Source organism: Bubalus kerabau, chromosome 22 (genome assembly GCF_029407905.1).
Source record: "Bubalus kerabau isolate K-KA32 ecotype Philippines breed swamp buffalo chromosome 22, PCC_UOA_SB_1v2, whole genome shotgun sequence".
Lineage (NCBI taxonomy): Eukaryota > Metazoa > Chordata > Mammalia > Artiodactyla > Bovidae > Bubalus > Bubalus kerabau.
The window spans coordinates 51,633,299-51,654,758 of NC_073645.1; the positions used below are offsets into that span (position 1 = coordinate 51,633,299).

Below are 21,460 nucleotides of genomic sequence, written 5' to 3' on the forward strand. Positions count from 1 at the left end.
ATTTCATGCCAAGATGGGCAAAATAAAGGACAGAAAAGTTATGGATCTAACAGAAGCAGAAGGTATTAAGAAGAGGTGGCAAGAATACACAGAAGAACTATACAAAAAAGATCTTCACCACCCAGATAATTATGATGGTGTGATCACTCACCAGACATCCTGGAATGTGAAGTCAAGTGGGCCTTAGGAAGCATCACTATGAACAAAGCTAGTGGAGGTGATGGAATTCCAGTTGAGCTATTCCAAATCCTGAAAGATGATATTGTGAAAGTGCTGCACTCAATATGAGAGCAAATTTGGAAAACTCAGCAGTGACCACAGGACTGGAAAAGGTCAGTTTTCCTTCCAATCCTAAAGAAAGGCAATGCCAAAGAATGCTCAAACTACTGCACAATTGTACTCATCTCACATGCTAGCAAAGTAATGCTCAAAATTCTCCAAGCCAGGCTTCAACAGTACGTGAATCGTGAACTTCCAGATGTTCAAGCTGGATTTAGAAAAGCAAGAGGAATCAGAGATCAAATTGCCAGCATCCATTAGATCATCAAAAAAGCAAAAGAGTTCCAGAAAAACATCGACTTCTGCTTTATTGACTATGTCAAAGCCTTTGACTGTGTGGGTCACAATGAACTGTGGAAAATTCTGAAAGAGATGGGAATACCAGACCACCTGACCTGCCTCTTGAGAAATCTGTATGCAGGTCAGGAAGCAAGTTAGACCTGAACATGGAACAACAGACTGGCTCCAAATCGGGAAAGGAGTACATCAAGGCTGTATATTGCCACCCTGCTTATTTAACTTACATGTAGAGTACATCATGAGAAACGCTGGACTGGATGAAGCACAAAGTGGAATCAAGATTGCCAGCAGAAATATCAAACCTCAGATATGCAGATGACACCACCTTTATGGCAGAAAGCAAAGAACTAAAGGGCCTCTTGATGAAAGTAAAAGAGGAGAGTGAAAAAGCTGGCTTAAAACTCTACATTCAGAAAACTAAGATCATGGCATCTGGTCCCATCACTTCATGGCAAATAGATGTAGAAACAATGGAAACAGTGACAGACTTTATTTTGGGGGGCTCCAAAATCACTGCAGATGGTGACTGCAGCCATAAAATTAAAAGACACTTGCTCCTTGGAAGAAAAGTTATGACCAACCTAGACAGCATATTAAAAAACAGAGACATTACTTTGCCAACAAAGGTCTGTCTATTCAAAGCTATGGTTTTTCCAGTTTTCACGTATGGATGTGAGAGTTGGACTATAAAGAAAGCTGTTCAGTTCAGTTGCTCAGTCGTGTCTGACTCTTTGCGACCCCATGGACTGCAGCACGCCAGGCCTCCCTGTCCATCACCAACTCCCAGAGTTTACTCAAACTCTTTTCCATTGAGTTGGTGATGCCATCCACCCACCTCATCCTCTGTCGTCCCCTTCTCCCACCTTCAGTCTTTCCCAGCAGCAGGGTCTTTTCAAATGAGTCAGTTCTTCACATCAAGTGGCCAAAGTATTGGAGTTTCAGCTTCAGCATCAGTCTTTCCAATGAATATTCAGGACTGATTAGCTTGAGGATGGACTGGTTGGATCCTCTTGCAGTCCAAGGGAGTCTCAAGAGTCTCCTCCAACACCACAGTTCAAAAGCATCAATTCTTCAGTGCTCAGCTTTCTTAATAGTTCAAAAGCAGCTTATGAACCAACCAAAACCAGCAGCCCATCAATCTTCAGATTTCTTGTCTCATCTCTGATATTTGAGTCACTGTAAGTTTACTATTCTGCAGTTGGAAGCTGTTTTGTTACAAAGACCTATCCTTATCCATTGTGGTGAAATGCATGAAGCCCTACTCAGCTGGGCTACCTGCTACATGATATTCAGCAGATTAAATAGCTAATTACCTCAGTTTTCTTGTTTGTAAAAGAGGATGGGCTTCTCTGGTAGCTGAGTTGGTGAAGGATCTGCCTGCAGTGCAGGAGACCCAGGTTTGCTGCCTGGGTTGGGAAGATCCCCTGGAGAAGGAAATGGCAAACCATTTCAGTATCCTTGCCTGGAAAATCCCATGGGCAGAGAAGCCCGGTGGGCTGTAGTCCATGAAGTCGGAGTTGGGCACAACTGAGCCACTAACACTTTCACTTTCACGTGGTATTGGGAGGATTAAATGAGGTACTTACATAAAGTACTTAGAACAATGACTGATACAAACTAAATACTCGATAGTACTGGTAATATTTCTAGGACTGCTAGTTAATCCTGTACCAACAACCGTTGGGACCTTCCAGTGACGAGGAAATTAAGTTCTGGGCTTATAATATACAGCATGGTGATGATATGGTTAACAGTGCTGTATTATATGTTTCAAAGATGCTTAAGAGTACGTTTTAAAACATCTCACACCACACACACAAAATGTAACTCTGTGAGGTGCTGGATGTGTTAACATACCTTATTCTAGCAATCCCTTTGCGGTATATACGTATATCAGATCATTGCCTTGTACACAGTAAACTAAGAGAATAAATGTCCGCTGCTGCTGCTGCTGCTGCTGCTAAGTCGCTCCAGTCGTGTCCGACTCTGTGTGACCCCATAGGCGGCAGCCCACCAGGCTCCCCGTCCCTGGGATTCTCCAGGCAAGAACACTGGAGTAGGTTGCCATTTCCTTCTCCAAAGCATGCAAGTGAAAAGTGAAAGGGAAGTCGCTCAGTCATGTCCGACTCTTAGCGACCCCATGGACTGCAGCCCACCAGGCTCCGCCATCCACGGGATTTTCCAGGCAAGAGTACTGAAATGGGGTGCCATTGCCTTCTCTAAATGTCCGCTAGAGCTCAGTAAATATGCGTGTGGGGGACCTTGGGGCCAGATGTGGTTTTGGAATTCAAAGTTTTTTGGATTCTGTTTTAAAGGTCAGTATATATACAACAAGAAACTTTCAGTGGGGTCTGGAACCACATATAATCAAAGACAGTATTTCTGTAGCAAAAATGTGTGAATAGTCACAAATATTACCCGGAAATGGGATATATAAAGGTTGTAAATAGTCTCAGTCTCCATGTTATATGCCATGTTAGTTCAAATGAGTTTGCTCCAAACTTAGGGCCTCCCTTGTGGCTCAGCTGGTAAAGGATCTGCCTGCAATGGAAACCTGGGTTCGATCCCTGGGTTGGGAAGATCCCCTGGAGAAGGAAAAGGCTACCCACTCCAGTATTCTGGCCTGCAGAATTCCATGGACTGTATAGTCCATGGGATCTCAAGGAGTCGGACACTACTAAACGACTTTCACTTTACTTTCACTTAGGGGAAAACTTCTAAGTTTTAGAACGTTTTGCATTTCAGAATTGAAAGTAAAGTATTATTGTAGACCTATATTACTACCTCTACTTTAAAAGCTTTGTATGTGTCTTGCAGTTGAGATTAAATGACCTGCTTGGTCGTTCAGTTTCCCTGCTCTTTGCACCTAGGGCTGCTTTTTCAGATGCTTGATCCAAACATTGGCTAATAGGGGCACAGAAGCTTAGTCCCTGAGGGAGGAACAGGTGGTCTCCTTGACCAAATTCTAGTCAGGCTTCTCTGAATCCTCTTATCAACTAGGCTGTGACCTTCAGGCTCCCAGGTTCACCCCTGCATTTTCCAATTTTGGCACAAATTCTGCTGAGTCAACTTAGCCGGAAGCCCTCGCCCCTGGTCTCTGATCACCCTTGGTCTCTGATGGGGCTCCTCATCCTCCACCGTCCCCCAGGGGATGTCTGATCATGGTGCTCTGCGTTCAGCAAGAATGCTGCTAGGTTAACTTAGCCAGAACCTCCCCTTATACATGAAGTTTCCTCTTAGAAAGTTTCCATCCACGACCCCACTCTCCCTACCATGCTCCTTGGCTATAAATTCCCCCTTTCCCTTGTGTTTAGAGTTGAGCCCACTCTCTCTGCGCTCACAAAATTCCATTTCAGTAGTCCCTATACCTGTCCCAGGGGTCCCCCTGCATTAAGGCTGCCTTATTCTTTAACAAGTGTCATGATTCTTTTTTCCTTTAATACAATTGGTATATTTAGAATGACACAGTTTAGTGTAGCACACTACCAAACATTGGCCATCTGGGTACCAACCAAAAGATGTGTACTAAACCTCTCCTGTTATTTACCTAATATATTTAGGTTCTTGTATCTTAAAATTTAAGACTTTAAAAATATAAAGTATCTAAAAAGTGATAGTTTGGAGTATTCACCATTCTAATGTATTATATACAATAACAGAATAAAACAGGAGAAAGCTTCATGACATTGAATTCTTGCATATGATGCCAGAAACAGTCAATAAAAGAAAAATTAGGTAAATTGAACTATATAAAAATATAAAATTTTTGTGAAAAGATGCTATTTGCACAGTGAAAGGCAACCCCCAAAATGGAGTAAATATTTGCAAATTATATATTTGATAAGGAGTTAATATCCAAAACACATAAAGAACTCCTACAACTCAGACAACTTGATTAAAAAAAGGACAAAGTACTGGAATAGATGTTTCTTCAAAGGTAATATACAAACGGTCATGAGAAGATGCTCAACATCACTAATCATTAGGGAACGTGCACATCAAAACCACAATGAGGTACCTCTTCATACCCATTAGGAGGGCTATTATAAAACTAATAAGTGTTGGCTAGAATGTGGAGAAACTGGGGCTGTTGTGTGTTACAGATGAGAATGTAAAATGATGTGGACACTATTAAAAATAGTATGGTATGTCCTTAAAAAGTTAAAGATAAAATTACCATATCCTGCAATTCCATTTCTGAGTATCTACACCGAATAATGAAAAGCAGGGAGCAGCACCATTCACAATGGCCAAGGGGTGGAAGCAACCCGGGTGTCCGCAGGTGGGTGAAGGCTCGAGCAAAACGTGATCCAGGCATACAATGGAATATTATTCAGTCTTGAAAGAAAGGAAATTCCAGCACCGGTTTACAACATGAATAAACCCTAAGGACATTATACAAAATGAAATAAGCAGGTCACAAAAGGTCAAGTGCAAAAGAATTCTACTTCTGTGAAGTAGTAGAGTAGTCAGACTCACAGAGACCGACAGCAGCGAGTTGGCTTCTGGGGACCAGGGGAGGGGGATGAAGAGTTTAACTGGGGTAGAGTTTCAGTGCAGTTCAGTCGCTCAGTTGTGTCTGACTCTTTGCGACCCCATGGACTGCCGCACCCCAGGCTTCCTGTCCTCCACTATCTCCCGGAGTTTGCTCAAACTCACGTCCATTGAGTCGGTGATGCCATCCAACCATCTCATCCTCTGTCGTCCCTTTCTCCTCCTGCCTTCAATCTTTCCCAGTATCAGGATCTTTTCCAATGAATTAACTCTTCAGTTTATGCATGTGCGTGTGTGTGTGTGTGTGTGTGTGTGTGTGTATTTGCCAATTCATGGCAAATAGAAGGGGAAAAAGTGGAAACAGTGACAGATATTCTTTTCTTGGGCTGCAAAATCACTGTGGATGTCGATTGCAGCCATGAAATTAAAAGATGCTTGCTTCTTGGAAGGAAAGCTATGACAAACCTAGACAGTGGGTTAAAAGGCAGAGACATCACTTTGCCGAAAAATGTCCATATAGTCAAAGCTATGGTTTTTCCAGTAGTCATATATGGATGTGAGAGTTGGACCATAAAGAAGGCTGAAGTGAAGTGGAAGTCACTCAGTTATGTCTGACTCTTTGCAACCTCATGGACTATATAGTCCATGGAATTCTCCAGGCCAGAATACTGGAGTGGGTAACTTTTCCCTTCTGCAGGGGATCTTCCCAACCCAGGGATGCAACCCAGGTCTCCTGCATGCAAGCTGATTCTTTACCAGCTGAGCCACAAGGGAAGCAAAGAAGGCTGAGTGCCAATGAATTGATGCTTTTGAACTGTGGTGCTGGAAAAGACTCTTTAGAGTTTCTTGAACACCAAGGAGATCAAACCAGTCAATCCTAAAGGAAATCAACCCTAAATATTCATTGGAAGCACTGATGCTCAAGCTGAAGCTCTAATACTTAGGCCACATGATGCGAAGAACCAACTCATTGGAAAAGACCCTGATGATGGGAAAGATTGAAGGTGGGAGGAGAAGGGGTGACAGAGGATAAAGTGGTTGGATGGCATCACCGACTCAATGGACATGAATCTGAGCAAATTCTGGGAGATAGTGGAGGACAGAGGAGCCTGGCGGGCTGCAGTCTATGAGGTCACAAAGAGTCAGATATGACTTAGTGACTGAACAATAACAATCGTGTGTATGTGTGTGTGTGTGTACTGTCCCTTCTGTAGTGGGGCACTCCGAGTTTACTGTGAGACCCTGTACAGTACCCAGCATGATGTGTGGTACTTGGCACGTTTACAGTTCACCGTGGCTGGTGTGAGGAACCTCTAGTCTTTCCTAGCCAAGCACTGGATCATTCAGAGTCCAGGAAGATTCTGGAAAGGTTCTGTCCGCTTAACTAGTGAGGTGTGTTGAGAGGAGCATTCACAGCCTCAGTCTCCTCATCTATAAAATGGGAGTGAAGCCTCTCAGGGATGTCAGGGCTTCATGGAGTAGCTGTGGGTTGCCTTTGGTAGCATGCTCTTCACAGTCTCTCTAATGGGTGGGAGGTTGTGTGCACACATACATGGCTTGTGTGTCTGTATACATCTTGTGAGAAGGGGGTGAGAAACTTTTGATTCACCTGTTGCAAAGTCATTACTTCTACTTTTCCACTGACTTAAACTTCCTCCTTTAAATCTTTAAAGACATCTGTAAAAAATAATACTGCAGTGAGTTGCCATTTCCTTCTCCAGGGTATCTTCCTAACCCAGGGATCAAACCCACGTCTCCTGCACTGGCAGGTGGATTCTTTACCACTCAGCCACCAGGGAAACCCCTGTTTTACATATTGATGGCCAGAAGCACAGAGCCTGGCACATAGTAAGTATTTAATAAATGCTCTTTCCTTTCTTCTTGCCCTCTTATTTTAAAAAAGTTCCCAGAACTTCCTTGGGCACTAGTATAGATTATTGACTATTTCATTCCTTTGAAATTCACAATTTCTTTAGATATTCTGTGACAGTGCTGTTTATCATCTTTGCCTGGAAATGCATCTCCCTAAAGGGCACTAGCTCTCCTTATTTTCCGGAGCTTGAGGAAACCATCCCCTGCTGAGAGAAGCTAAGCCCCACCCCCACGCTGTCTGCCTGACTTCCAGCCCCCAGGGCACTGTCCCCTGGGGAGCGAGCCTCTTTCTTTTCTGTCCAGTGATGGTCTCTGTGTCCCCCTGGAGGGCTGGCCTCCCCGGGGCGGAGCCTGGCCTGCAGTCGGCGCTCGGGAAGTCCCCTCCCATCGGTCGTTAACCATCTTTAGTGGTCACTCCTGCACCCTTGATTTGCTTGCTGTCATCCTCGCAGCAGGGCTGGGTATTTCCCTGGTGGCTCAGACGGTAAAGCGTCTGCCTACAATGCGGGAGACTCAGGTTCCATCCCTGGGTCGGGAAGATCCTCTGGAGAAGGAAATGGCAATCCATTCCAGTACTCTTGCCTGGAAAATCCCAAGGATGGAGGAGCGTGGTAGGCTACAGCCCATGGGGTCGCAAAGAGTCGGACACTACTGAGCAACTTCACTTTCGCAGCAACACTGCAGGTCTGTCTGCAGGTTCGGATAAAGAAAGAGACGTCAGCCTCAGAGACTCGGCAGCACAAGGTTGAAGGGCGGACCTGAATTCAGACACAGCTCCGTCTGGATGTCTTCTCCTGTCCTTGCCTTTCGTTCCCGTGGAAACCCTCCTCCTTATGTCGCAGGTCTTCCTGAAACCCAGTGAGTTTGGCCAAGCAAACCACAGCAACAGTTCAACAAACAAAACAGCTCTGCTAGTTGCCCCAGGGGCCTTGATGTCCCCGCATGAGTTTCCAGGCGCGGCTGGTGGGTACAGAGCCCCCGTGGGCTTCCTCAAGGGGTGCCTCTGCTGTGCACAGACGTGAATAATCTTTATTCTGAACACCCACCTTTGTGCTCAAGGTGGTTCATGCATGGGAGTGTGTGGCCAAGGGCTTCTCTTTCTAAAAATCTGTGTCCCCAGTGCCCAGCACAGACGAGACCCAGCGAGGGTGCTCAGGGCTGAGCCGATGAATGAATGTGTTCAGCAGAGGTAGTTGTGTGGGGTCACCTGCCCACTCTGGGCTATTTTCAGCTAAAGACAGCCGACGTTTCTGGGATGTTAGGTGGGACAATGAAACAATGGGAATGCACAAGCCATCCACTAGTTCACTTCTTGTCTTTGTGATTTTATCTTATGCTTCCATGCCCCAGTCAAAGTGTTACTAAAGAGTGGCTGGTCAGGACTGCCTACAGGGCCCCACAGTCAGCCGCCTCTCCTGCCTTGGTTCTCAGGTGGACAGCACATGGGTTCCTCGAGGGTCCCACTCATCATGGACAGCTGCTCCATCCCAAGGTGATTAGAGTCCGAAGGATGCCCGTCTTTCTAGAAAGTCAGCACATGTTCGTCTTCCTAAGGGTCATGGTTTTGTCTCCATATTATTTTCTCTCAGGTTATTATTATTTTTTTATGGCAAGACTCAGTATAAGATTTTTCTAAATGCAATCCTTATAATGATCCAGGTTTATTTCATTAAGGCAAATCATAATGATAATAACAATAATAATAAACCACCATTTTCAACTTTCAAAATAACACCCCTACATGGAGACCTTTGGGATCTAAGCCATTTCCCTGTATTATTTCCTGACATTGTACATGTGCTCTTCAGGGATGATCAAAAATAGAAAATTATTTGAAAGGCTTTACAACCAGTGCAAATTAGAGATTTGTACGATACTGTAAAACATATGTGCCTCCATCCATCCCATAACGGGACTGTAAAGACTTGCTACATACAGTGGGCAGGGATTTTATAGTCTGTCATTTTGCATTTTCTGCATAGGTGCTGTAGAAAAATTAAAATATTAGTAAACCACAATTGTGCTTGAAAAAGTATTAACTTTAGATTTGAACATTTTATCTCATTCTAACTTACCTCTGCTTCTAATTGCTGCATAATGATTGTTAAATGCAGACACAAGTGTACTTTCTGTGCTGTGCTATGTTTCGGCAGTAGGTGGAAACTTTAGCACGATGTTTTATATTTCATCCTAAAATTTTTTTATTTGCAAGCGTATGAAGCCACATTGGCTATGTTTGACAATCCATTTTTGGCATGTATTTTCATATAAATTATAGGGTGTTCTTGCCTCTCGGCTCTCACAACATAGTAAGGAGAAAGCCCCAGGCTGTGGAAATATGACTGAGGCCGCGTTAGCATGTGGGTTGGAAATAATAAGGATTATAAATGACTCGGTAGGTAGAGAAAACAAGGGGAGAAGACTTATTGGGGAGAAGTAAAACAGCTTGCTCTGTTTATGCGCAGCTGAAAGAAGGCTCCCTGAAAGATATATCACTAGTCCCCTTCTTTTTATTTCTGAGGGGCTTTTATTAACCCCTTTTTATCAATCAAAATAAATTGATTGCCAGTGAATGCCATCTTTTCTGACTGTTTGAAATTATAAAACAAAAGCAAAGGCACACAAACTCACATACTGCATCTTTCGGTAAAGAAGAGACAAATCCCTCCATAGGGATTGCTAAATAGTGTTAAATCGCTGTCCTTAAAACAAAACATCTCACTTAGGGATCGGAGTAGGCCTCGGGATTCTTCTAAACTCAACTCCCCTAGCTGCATCAGTGGACAGGAATTCCAGAACACTGTTATTTAATATTTATGTCCCGTCGTAAAAGGACATGTTTCTGTAGGGTAAATACAGTTATGCCAAATAATAACTCGGTGCGGGGTAAGATTTGATTCAAGGGGAGAAAAAAAGCAAGGTGGCCAGGAATCCCTGTGATGAGCATCTGGTCATTTCTAGCTGTGAAGCCGCGACAGAGGATGTGCGGAAACTGGAAAACCAGCCTCTCATCCAGGAGGGCAGGAGCCCCCTGCGGGTCCTCACCGGTCGGAGAGAAAGACCTGAGAGTTTGGGGCAGTGGGCATCCGACACCGCGGTGCAGAGGAGGGGCTTCCTGGGGGGAGGGGCTAGGGGCGTGGCGTAGCAGGACCTCCCTGAGGCCCCTGGAGCCTTGCTTCGTCCTTCTTAGCTTTGGGGCCGCTGCGGCCTGACCTCTGAGGGGCTCGGCGCCTGGCAGAGCCAGGGCTGGGGGCCGTGTTTGCTTCCTCCCTCAGGTCCACACCGTGAAGGGCTGCCTGCTGGGTGGCCCCGACTTCTCTTATCTTAGGAAGGAGACCTTCCCCGCCGTGTATCTCAACAGACCATGGACTGAAAAAAGAACGTGTGTCATAGCTGGAAAGTCTGAAGGTCATGTGGGCATCGACATGTTTACATGAGATATTTATTCTGATTAAAATAGTGAAGCTTATTTCATAAGGTTTCTGCTTTGCTCTGAAGGAGGTTTGGCTGCTTTATCATGAGAACGTGAAATCCTGACTCAGGTTTACTTTTATCTTTTCAGACGTTTGTGTTTTATTTCAAGAGTTGAAATAAGACAAAATAAAGGTCCACCAAGTCATAGGGAAGGAACATGAGGATACCGAGGGTCAGGAAAAGGAGAATGGCGGCATTGGTACAGACATGGCAAGAGCATAGAACTCGAATCCTCTGGATAAAGAAACAAATGGGCAAAATGGGTTTTGAATATAAGTTAAACTTATTTGCTGTTCAAGGTGATAAATGCTTGCAAGAGAGCACTCACCACCCCCAAAATGTGTGTGTTTGGGAGGGTGGACACTAGTAATGGGGCAGGAACTGACCCATTTATTTTATATACACACTACAGGGGACTTCCGTGGTGGCTCAGCTGTAAACTCAACTCCCTAGGTGGCTCATTGCAGGCTCAGCCTGCAATGCGGGAGATCTGGGTTCGATCGCTAGGTCGGGAAGAGAAAAGGAGGAAGGAGAAAGGAAAGGCTGCCCACTCCAGTATTCTGGCCCAGAGAATTCCATGGACAGAGGAACCTGGTAGGCTACAGTCCATGGGGTTGCAAAGAGATGGACAGGACTGAATGACTTTCACTTTCACAGGGCAATAGAGCCTAAAGCATCATTTAAAAATCAGTGGTTTGCTTTTTCCTTTCTTGTTTTGTACTAGAGGAAGAAATTTAAAGTCGGAAATTTTTGTTTCTTTTCTTTTCTTTTTTCTTTTTTAACAGAAAAATCATCCTAGCTATTGTAATCTGAGGTGGGTGAGCCAGTCGAGAGACCATGGGAACTGGGAACGCTTTCAGAATCTGATGCAAATCCAGGGCTGTTCCCATCATGCGGGGTTATTGTACTATTGCACCACCTTCCTGGAGTTGCCCCTGAGCTGCAGCAAGAGCAGCGGCTGCCACGCTGTGGGGCGGGGGGCTCCCACAGCTGCTCAGCTGGAGACCACCAGCGTCCCTGCCTGTCCTACCTGCTGGACTCCAGCGGGGCTGTGGCCGGCCAAGGCTCACACAGCCTGCCCGACAGCACTGGAGAGGTTCAAGAATCCAGATTTCTGAGTCGTATTGATGTGTGGCAAAAACATCACGGTATTGTAAAGTGATTATCCTCCATGTGAAATAAATAAAAGAATACAGATATCAGATGATTAAAAAGATAGTTGGTGTTCCTTTGCCCTACACCTGGAGGAAATGCCACCGTTATTGTTTAGGTAACAGAGAGGCTGGGAAGAAGGCCTTTGTAGGTGTGGCAGACTTGTGAGGCATTTTGTCAAACATAGGATTGTTGTGTCACTGGTTAAACCAGCTAGCTGTCCTGGTTGGGACAGCCCTGTCCTCGTGTGGGAGAATCACCGACTGGCCGTGGCTTGGCCCCCAGCACTGTACAGGAGGGTGTATTCTTTAAGGGGTGTGTGTTCTCAGCATACCCTGAATTCCTTGCACAGGTAGGAAGGGCCAGCTCTGCTCACGGCGCTTGCTGGATACTCCAGACATCGGCTCTGTGAGGAGAGAGCTAAAGGCAGAAGTGGCCCTCAAGAGAGCCAAGGTCAGTGGGACGGAAGGCCTGTGAACTCCAGGGTGGAAGGGTCCCCTCTGAGATAGGACATCTCACAGCCACATAGCCCCAAGGGGCTTACTGCTTAAGACTTATTAGCTCGCTCTAGAATTACCTCGGATTTTACAAGGGATCTTGTTTGTGACAGCAAAGCCATTTGTATCCTTAAATAAGAATTACAAACAGCAACAGAAAATTAATTCCAAAATAATCTGGAGAATAAATACACAGACACAGACACACACACATACCACTGTTTATATGTAAAATGTTTTTCTCAAGATTACACACAGCTGCGTGCAAACGTACAGTGACTCTGTACACTCGTGATCAACAAAGTGCCGTTACAGCTGTATCTGGGTGGTCACGCAGAAAACCGAACCGTCGGGTAGACAAAGGTGTGGGTAGCAGCGTGCGCGAGTTTCTCTCCTCTCTCACCGCACATCCCAGCCCCGGCCCCCGTACCAGCCTTTTTCATCTGTACAGGACAGACTCAGTACATTTTACAGCACCTCACATACGCTGCTGGTTGAACTGAGAAGGCAGGAGAAGGTATTAAAAATTGGCAGGTCAGGGGTGAAGCATGTTTTCGGAGGATCGACAGAGCCTCTACAGATAGAGCATCAAGATGGGGCATCAGTTTGGGTTAGTCCTGAATTGCGGCGTCTCCAGGTTGAATAAAGGAACCACTCAACAAAGGATGCTCCTTCCCCAGGCTGAAGAAGCGGCTGGTGCCACCTACAGCCTGGAAACCGGCTTTACAACCCACACCTGCCGCCCTGGCCGGTCCCCGAGGAAGACAGATGAGAACCGATGCAGGGGATGGAAAATGGGCTCTCAAGACAAATTTCCTCTGATAAATTGCAAACAACTAGAAGTGTGCTTAAAAATGATTTTGGCTAAAGAGATTCTGAAGATTGTAGCAATTAGATCAAGGTTTGTGAACTTCATGTCTTATAAATATATTTCTTCTAAAGTGTGCCTTATGAGATGTGGTCACATCTTTTTTTTTTTTTTTGACATATAGCACTCCCAAATCATTCAGCCCAGTCCTGGATTAGGTTAGTGGGCACACAGGTATCCTCACTGTCCTACCTCCTTAGGGGAAACGGGATTACTAGGAAACCATCAGAGAGCACACACTTCTGAAAAGAAATGAAATGTATTTTTATTGGCGGAGCCAAGATGAAGTACGTCTTGAAATCTGTTTTACAAATAAACTTGCCCATAAATTGTCCATTCACTGCTTCGAAATCTTTTTTCACATTTGAGGAGCTGTCAGAGGGTCCCTAATAAACATGAGTCTTATTTAGTTTACGGGGTATGTAATTCTTCTTTTCTTTGAAAATAATTATTTTTCAAGCAAGTGCAGCAAAAATACAACCAATAAAAATCTTGCTATGGCAGCATAAACAACCTTTATAGCCAGCATATACATAGAGTTCTTCCAATAAAAGCAGTTCCTGGTAAGGAAGGGGACAGAAAATTGGCCAGACTTTGCCAAGATCGCGTGCAGGGCTCCCAGGGGTTGACAGAGGAAACCTCACACCTGTTTCCACCTCCCTATCCCAGACTAGTTCTTGGCTATGAGGATGACAGTTGGAGCATCTCAGTTGCCGAGGAGGCCCTTGGGCCACAGAGAACAAGGGGTGGTCACTTGGTGGGACCCCCGTGTGTCAGTTTATCTCAACATCATTTGTGAGGCAATCTTCTCAAGGCCCATTCTCAGAACCCTCAAAGCTGATGGATAGTGGGGTGCAATTCCCTGGAGGCTCCCAAGGGGCAGAACACAGACCATCCACCTCTTAGTTACCTCATTCTCATTCCAGGCCCGTCAGCAGGATTGTGCCCTGGTGGGTGGCAGGGCCGGGGCCGTCCAATGGGGGTGACCCTTTGGGGCTCCTGGGGAGGAGCGTTTGCTCAGCCCTCCCAGGCCTGCGGCCAGCTGTGGTCTGCAGTCACACCACCACCCGCCCCCAACTCGGGGCCATCCCAGGGGAAAGCCCCAGTCCGGGAAGACAAGCCCCCAGGAGCAGAGGTGCTGGTGCTCATTTATGCCTTTTACAGTAGCTTGAGAAGATGTTATCGCAGCTTGAGAACAGAAATTAAAGCATGTATCCTTCAGGTGCAAATCTACTGTACTTAGTTTTACTGTTTCTCTGCAGGGGGGCTCCATTAATCTTGTAACAGTGAAATTCCTGAGGAAATTAGTTTCCTCCAGTTGGGTTATCCTCAACTGGTCTTTGGGGGAGGAGTAATTAGGATTTAAGACTCCCTCTTAAAGCAAAGGAAGTATTGGCCATTTTACCGGAGTAACAACACTTTTCAGTGCCATGCTTTGCCCATTAAAAACCTGTGTGTCTCTCAGCTTCTCGACACAGGCTCTGCAAAGATTTAGCCAGGTGGGAACCCAATTCCAAGTCCTCATCTATCGTGACCAGGTAGGTGTTTTTCTCCGCCTGGGTCGTTTGTGCCCACCTAGCACTCAGCACTCTGCCCTGCTGGGGAGTAACCCCTGGGCGCAAGAGGGAATAATGTGCTCTCAAAAATGGGATGGCTAAAATACGTCCTCACCTACTCAGAAGCGCTGAAATGTTAGCTGTCACCAAACATAATTACACTTCAACCACACTCACATGTCTCTCTGGGCTCAATTCACAGACGCAGGGTGCAGCACTTTTGCTTCAATAAATGCTGCACTTTTCTTCCCCCCTACAAAGCAGGTGGTAGGTTGGCTACCTGGGGCTGGTAGATTGGCTTTACCGTGGGCAGGCAAGCGGACCCAAGTCTGGTTAGGTATCACAGGCAGTGATGTTTTTGCATCATGGACTGGAAAGAGCAAGGGCTTTGGAAGTCTGAAAAGCACCCTGTAGCTGTGTACAACCTTGTCTGCCTGTAACTCAGACGTGACAAGCCCTGGTACATGATTGGGGCTCAGGGCTTCGTGGAGTGGTTTTTATTGCCAAGCTCAGAGATTCACCTGCTGAACGTTAGACCTGTTGATGTCAACAGTGGTAACTGCAAAAAAGGAAGAATATTCCAAGGAGAGGACATCCCCGGTGGTCAGAGGCTAAGATTCTGTGCTCCCAATGCTGGGGGCCTGGGTTCGATCCCTGGTAGGGAACTAGATCCCACGTGCTGCAACTAAAAATTTGTATGCCACAACGAAGAGCTAAGATCCACTGTGCCACCACCCCTAAGACCTGGCACAGTCAGATCAATAAATACTAAAACTCCCCTGTTCTCACTCTCTGGGAGAAAGCTTTCCTAACTCTTTGGGGCACATCCTTCTGAAGACTTTTTCTTTGCTACATTCACCTATACAGTAATATGTCGTATTTATATAATTCTGTTTAAAGTTGGTCATCAGAGCAAACACCTTGTGTTGCAGCGTGCTGTTTTCTCCCCTCTTGTTGCATTTTTCATAGTAATGTCTAGATTTTATTTACTTTTTAATAAAAATAATCTTTTTATTTAAAAATAATTGTAGGGTCACATGCAGTTACAACCCATTCTGGTATTCTTGCATGGAGAATCCAATGGACAGAGGAGCCTGACAGGCTACAGTCCACAGGGTTGCAAAGAGTTGGACATGACTGAAGCGACTCAGCATGAAGACAGTTATAAGAAATAACACAAAGAGATTCTGTGTATGTTCTTCCCCAAGGACAGCATCTTGAAACACTGTAGTATAATATCATAATTAGGATGTGGATATTCATACAATCTGTCCATCTTTCCTCCATTTCCTCAGCTTTACTTTTTGTGTGTTTTTTTGTTCTATGCTATTTTGATCACATTCAGGTAATTTACCATCTTCATTTGCATCTTCTCAGGCAGAGGCACACGTGTAACTAAAGGCCCCTTTCAGTCACTGGCACAATGCTGCCCAAGAGAAAACACGAAGTAAGCCTAAAATGAGTCACCTGCACACTTTAAAAATCTCTAGCAACCACGTTTAAAGGGTGAAAGTGAAAAGTGAAAGTTGGCCACATAGTCATGTCCGACTCTTTGAGATCCTATGGACTGTAGCCCACCAGGTCCTCTGTCCATGAAATTCCCCAGAATATTAGAGTGGGTTGCCATTTCCTTCTCCGGGGGACCTTCCCAACCCAGGGATCGAACCTGGGTCTCCTGCATTGCAGGCAGATTCTTTACCAACGGAGCTACTAGGGAAAACTCATTTAAAGGATAGAAAGAAGTAAACCTAATTTTAATAATGTTTCACACAACCCAGTATATTTCGACAGGCAATCACTGTAAAGACTATTCACCGGATACACTGCATGAACTTCTTTTGGCAATGAGTCTCCGAAACTCCATAAGTCCACTTCATCCCCCCTGGCCCCAAGTAGAGAACATGGTTCACAGCACCTAGGACTTGCCGGGCTCTCACTCAGGCTCTGGGATGGAGACACAGCTCCCGCCCTTGATGCGAGACCACAGACGCTTCTAACACCGTGAGGTGTGCCCGCAGTCCAAGGCGTGCAGGAGCCCTGAACACCTGAGGGCGGCTCCACGGGGTCTGTCCTCCAACCCGGTACAGAGCCAGAAGAGCCCAGGAGGAGCCCCACGTATCTGGGTGGAAGCAATGGCGGTAGTGAACCTGGGATCCAGGAGGAGGGGCGCTTTGGAGACAAGGCTGGGGCTGGTCTGGGGGGATCCTTAAAGAGACCACCTCTCCCACCTCCGGCCCTCTCCCAGCCATGGGCACCGGAGGCAAGGGAAGGCGCTCTGCGGGAGGTTTCCCTGGCGATAGAGGCTACCGGGACCATGGACAAGGTCACTCCAGGAGAGGAGTGCGAAGCAGTGGTGGAAAGGTGGGAGGGGACACTGCCTGGAGCGCCAGCATCAGGAGGTGAGGAGGGAATCCGGGGGAGGCCTGAGGTTAGAGGGGCGCGGGGCGTGAGCGAGCGGGTCCTGGAGCCGGGCCTGACCTCACAGTGGGTGATGGTGGGCCACGTGCTGACGTGGCTTCAGGTTCTTCAGGGCCGAATTCGAAACTCCTTGTCAGCGTTGAGGTTCGGAGAGGGCGCAACCTCCCTTCCCCCGATCTCCCATTCTTCCATCCCTACCTTTTGAATTAAAATTTCAGCTTGTTAAATACACGCTTCCCTGGTGGCTCAGATGGTAGAGAGTCTGCCTGCAGTGTGGGAGACCCAGGTTCGATCCCTGGGTAGGGAAGACACCCTGGAGAAGGAAATGGCAACCCACTCCAGTATTCTTGCCATGGAGAATCCCATGGATAGAGGAACCTGGTGGGCTGCAGTCCGTGGGGTCGCAAAGAGTCGGACACTACTGAGCGCCGATAGAGGAACCTGGTGGGCTGCAGTCCGTGGGGTCGCAAAGAGTCGGACACTACTGAGCGCCTTCACTCACTCAAATACACACTAACATCTCACACACACACACGCATACACCCTTCTCCCAGCTGCCTTGGGAGCTTCTAGGATCGTAGGAAGCCCTGACTTCCAGGAGCTCCGGAGGGGAGCTTCCTGAGAGTCCAGAGCCCCGGGGGTCAGGGTCCTAACTGGCCGGCCGGACGCCGCGGCCCCAGGGTGTTCACCAGCTCCGGGCCGGCACGCGGCCCTGGGGGGCGGGGCGGTGCAGGGGGTGGGGCCGCCGGGACGGCTGGGGGCGGGGCTTCCTGCGCCACCGCCCGCGCTCCGCCCCCATCGGCCGCCCGCGCTCGATTGCTCTTGTCTGGCGGCGGCAGCATGGCGGCGGGGGCGGCTGAGGCGGCGGCGGCGGCGGTGGTGGAGGTCGGCTCAGCTGGGCAGTTTGAGGAGCTGCTGCGCCTCAGAGCCAAGTAAGCGAGGCGGCGGGCGGCAGGGGTGAGGGGACGCGGCGGGGGCCGGCCTCACGGGCGCACTGCCCGGCTCCCTCACGCGCGGCCCAGCCTGGGCGGCCCGGACCCCGAGTCCGGGTCCCCGCCCCGGTGAGGGAGCAGGTCCACCGCAGACCCAGGTCTCCAGGCTCCGGGCGCCCCGCGGCGCCAGGCCCGGCGGCCCCGGGGGGCGGTGACGCGGGGCCCCAGCTCCTGGCCGAGGGTGGGCGCGGAGACCCCGGCCCCTCGCCGCGTCGTCCCGGGCGGGCGCTGCAGGGAGGCAGAGCGGGGCCGGCAGTTGGCATCTGAGGGCGCTCGTGGTCGGGCCGCGCTGCCTGCCCGGGCGCTGGACGGGCTCTCCCGCCTCCTGATCGCACTCCGCCGCCCTCGATTCTGGTTTGGCCCGGCTGCCTCTCGCCTGGGGGGAGGCGTCGGAAGGAGAGCCGCGGGGTGCGGTGGGCCCGTTCGGCGGGTACCCGGAAACACCGCCCCCCCGGCCCCCGACTTGCGGGTCAGCGCCGGCGGGCGCGCGGGGCCTCGGGGCGGTCTCTCTGCCTCGGTTGAGTCGAGCCCTCGCCTGGGCACCCGCCCCGCGCTCAGCCCCCTGCCAGCCCTGGGCCGCCCCTGCGCTCGCGCCCTGGCCGGGCTGCGGTGTCCTCTGCGGTGAGGGGTCAGGGCCGTGGGCGGCGCGTGGCCGGCGGGCGGGAGCGCCCTCGGAGGCTCCGGGGGCAGAGAGCCTGCGCGGAGCTCAGGCCGGTGGGGCGTGCGGACCTGAGTGCCGCCCCGAGTTTGAGCTGGAGGCCGCTGGGGAGCTCCCTGGGAGCGTGGCAGGGGGCGGGTGAGAGGGGAGAGCCCCTGTCTTCCTGGCCGCGGTGCCGAAAAGTGTTCATCAGAACTGCTCCTTCGGCGTTTCAGGTTCACTTGGTAAATTGTTGAAAGAGGTGGGCCCGGGGAGGCGGGTGCGTGGGGAATGACGTCGACTCATTGATGAAAACGGATGCGGCCCGGAGGCGGCCTCTGGAAGGAGCCGGGCTTGTGTGGATCTGTCCTTAATAAACGGGCTTCCCTGGTGGCTCAGACCGTAAACTGTCTGCCTGCAATGTGTGAGACCTGGGTTCGATCCCTGGGTCGGGAAGATCCTCTGGCGAAGGAAATGGCAACCCACTCCAGTACTCTTGTCTGGAAAATTCCATGGACGGAGAAGCCTGGTAGGATACAGTCTTTGGGATCGCAAAGAGTCGGACAGGACTGAGCAACTTCACTTCACTTTACCCATCTTAAGTAAACAGCGCCTGACGTCATGAGGACACAAACCCGAAGCAAACATAAACGCTGTCACCCTCTCCCCGTGAGGATGGAGACTATTTTGCTGTTTGTGTGTTTGGCATTTTTGATTCTGTGTTATCTTTTTTTTTTTTAACGTAAAAGTCCTTTTTTTTAAACGTAAGACGTCGTAGTCGGTTAAAATGTCAGTGTTAATACCGTTTGGATGCGTTCTTACCACTGGCTTGTAGGTGAAATGATCCAAGTACAGAGCAGTGGCAAGAACGCATCCAAATGGTATTAAGTGAAATGATTCCTTTAGATGGGCACGTGGAAAGTGGTGCTTGGCATCTGAGGAAGGAACAGATCTCTGCTCCTTTTGGTGGAAATGGCAGCATTTCAGAATATGAAGTAGTACTTGTTAATGCCATTTAACGTCTGTTTGACAGATCATTGCTTCTCAATTTAAAAATTTAATGTGAATTGAAAATGTTTTTTGCCTAAGTCATTACATGACTTAGGTTTATGTGTTTATATGTTACTGAAACCTCAGTCAGTCTACACAGTGGGAATATTAATACCCATTTGCAGAATAATTAAGGTTTTGCCCATTTGTGAAATATTTAATATAGTCTAATACTACATGATTTTAATACATGGTAGTTAGTGTTATCTGTACAGGAATAACTTCAGGAGCAGAACATCTGAAATAACAGTGAGACAGCAGTTTATTGACCACTAAATATTTTACTGACAAAGAACGGAGGTTCATTACATTGTTTAAAAGCACAGTAGTTAGGATTTGAGAAGGCAATGGCATCCCACTTCAGTACTCTTGCCTGGAAAATCCCATGGACGGAGAGCCTGGTGGGCTGCAGTCCATGGGGTCGCTAAGAGTGCACATGACTGAGCGACTTCACTTTCACTTTTCACTTTCATGCATTGGAGAAGGAAATGGCAACCCACTCCTGTGCTCTTGCCTGGAGTATTCCAGGGACGAGGGAGCCTGGTGGGTTGCCGTCAATGGGGCCTCACAGAGTCGGACACCACTGAAGCGACTTAGCAGCAGCAGTTAGGATTTGAACCTTGTCTTCTCTAAAAGGTTTTTCCTTAAACAGTGCACCCTGCACATTGAGCTGTCCCTGAAGATGGAGAGTACAGTGGGCTATCAGGAGAGGGTGACAGCTTTTGTTTGTTTCAGGTTTATGTCCTCATGATATTAGGCGTTGTTCACTTAATTGGAAAGTAGAAGTTAAGCATCTAAATTTGAGAATAACGTGGATAATTTAAAAGAACATTAATATCATTCTTTAATATTTTTAAAGGGCTTACATATTTTTGTTTGATCTTCCCAACCTCTCAGGGTATTATTGCTGTTTCACAGATGTGGAAGTTAAATTACTCTTCAAAGCCGCATTAGTAATGATGGAATTTAAGTTGTATATGTGTACTTTTTCTTTTTACTTACGTTGGCCCATACTGTTAAAAAGTTTTGTAACCTATTTAATTTTTAAAAAATATACTCGTTGTATTTTCCCATGTTATTAAATGTTCTTTGAGATACAATTTTTAATGACTTTATAATATTTTATGACCATTAAGAAAACTATGTTGTTGAATAATAGATTTTTACAGTTATTTGCTATGTAAAATACTGGGGAAGTAGTCATATACATACATCTTTGTCTCTTTAATGACTTCTGTAGGATAGATCCTTGAAAGTGGTACAAGAAATTTCTGAAAGTTTCCAATTGAACTTTTACCAGTGGGATATAAAAGTGTTGTCTCACTTTATCCTTTTTATCATTGAATATTTTGATTTTAAAAATCATTTTTCAGTTTGGTAAGAAGTGGTAATGTAGTCCAGCTTCACGTGTGAGAGGAAGAGGAAGCAGTAATTGGTGAAGTATCAGTACTTCCTCCATAGTCTCTGCCCATGCGCCGAAGCTACTGAGTTCTAGCTACAGTGGGGCCCGTGGAGTGGGGGCCTGACCATGTGTTCCTCTCCTGCCTTCGGTGGCTCTTCCTTTGGAGCCTCCTGCTTTCTGTGTCCCAGGCAGCTGTCCCTTCTTCCTCTGTCCTGTCTGTGGCCCTTGTCCTCCATTTTCCTTTGTTTCAGCACAAGACCTTGCTTCCTGCGTGGGAAAACAGGACTTCAGTAGCCTCATCAGACTGCTGCTTCTACTTGCCCCTCCCCCAACACAACAGATTTGCTTGTAGCTTTTCCCACTGTAGGGGCTTCCTGGTGGCTCAGACAGTAAAGAATCTGCCTGCAATGCAGGAGACCCAGGTTCAATTCCTGGGTCAGGAATATCCCCTGGAGAAGGAAATGGCAAC

General features: G+C 47.6%; 1 protein-coding gene across 1 annotated transcript in view; it reads left to right on the top strand.

The window, feature by feature from the left end:
- Nucleotides 1-17,696: 17,696 nt before the first annotated feature.
- The window catches only part of GLRX3 (glutaredoxin 3), a 31,351-nt gene continuing 27,587 nt past the window's right edge, over nt 17,697-21,460 (top strand). Inside the window, exon 1 of the mRNA XM_055559964.1 lies at nt 17,697-17,842. Within this exon, the coding sequence (XP_055415939.1) occupies nt 17,751-17,842 (92 nt within the window). The 5' untranslated portion in view covers nt 17,697-17,750. The remainder of the gene's footprint in view (nt 17,843-21,460) is intronic.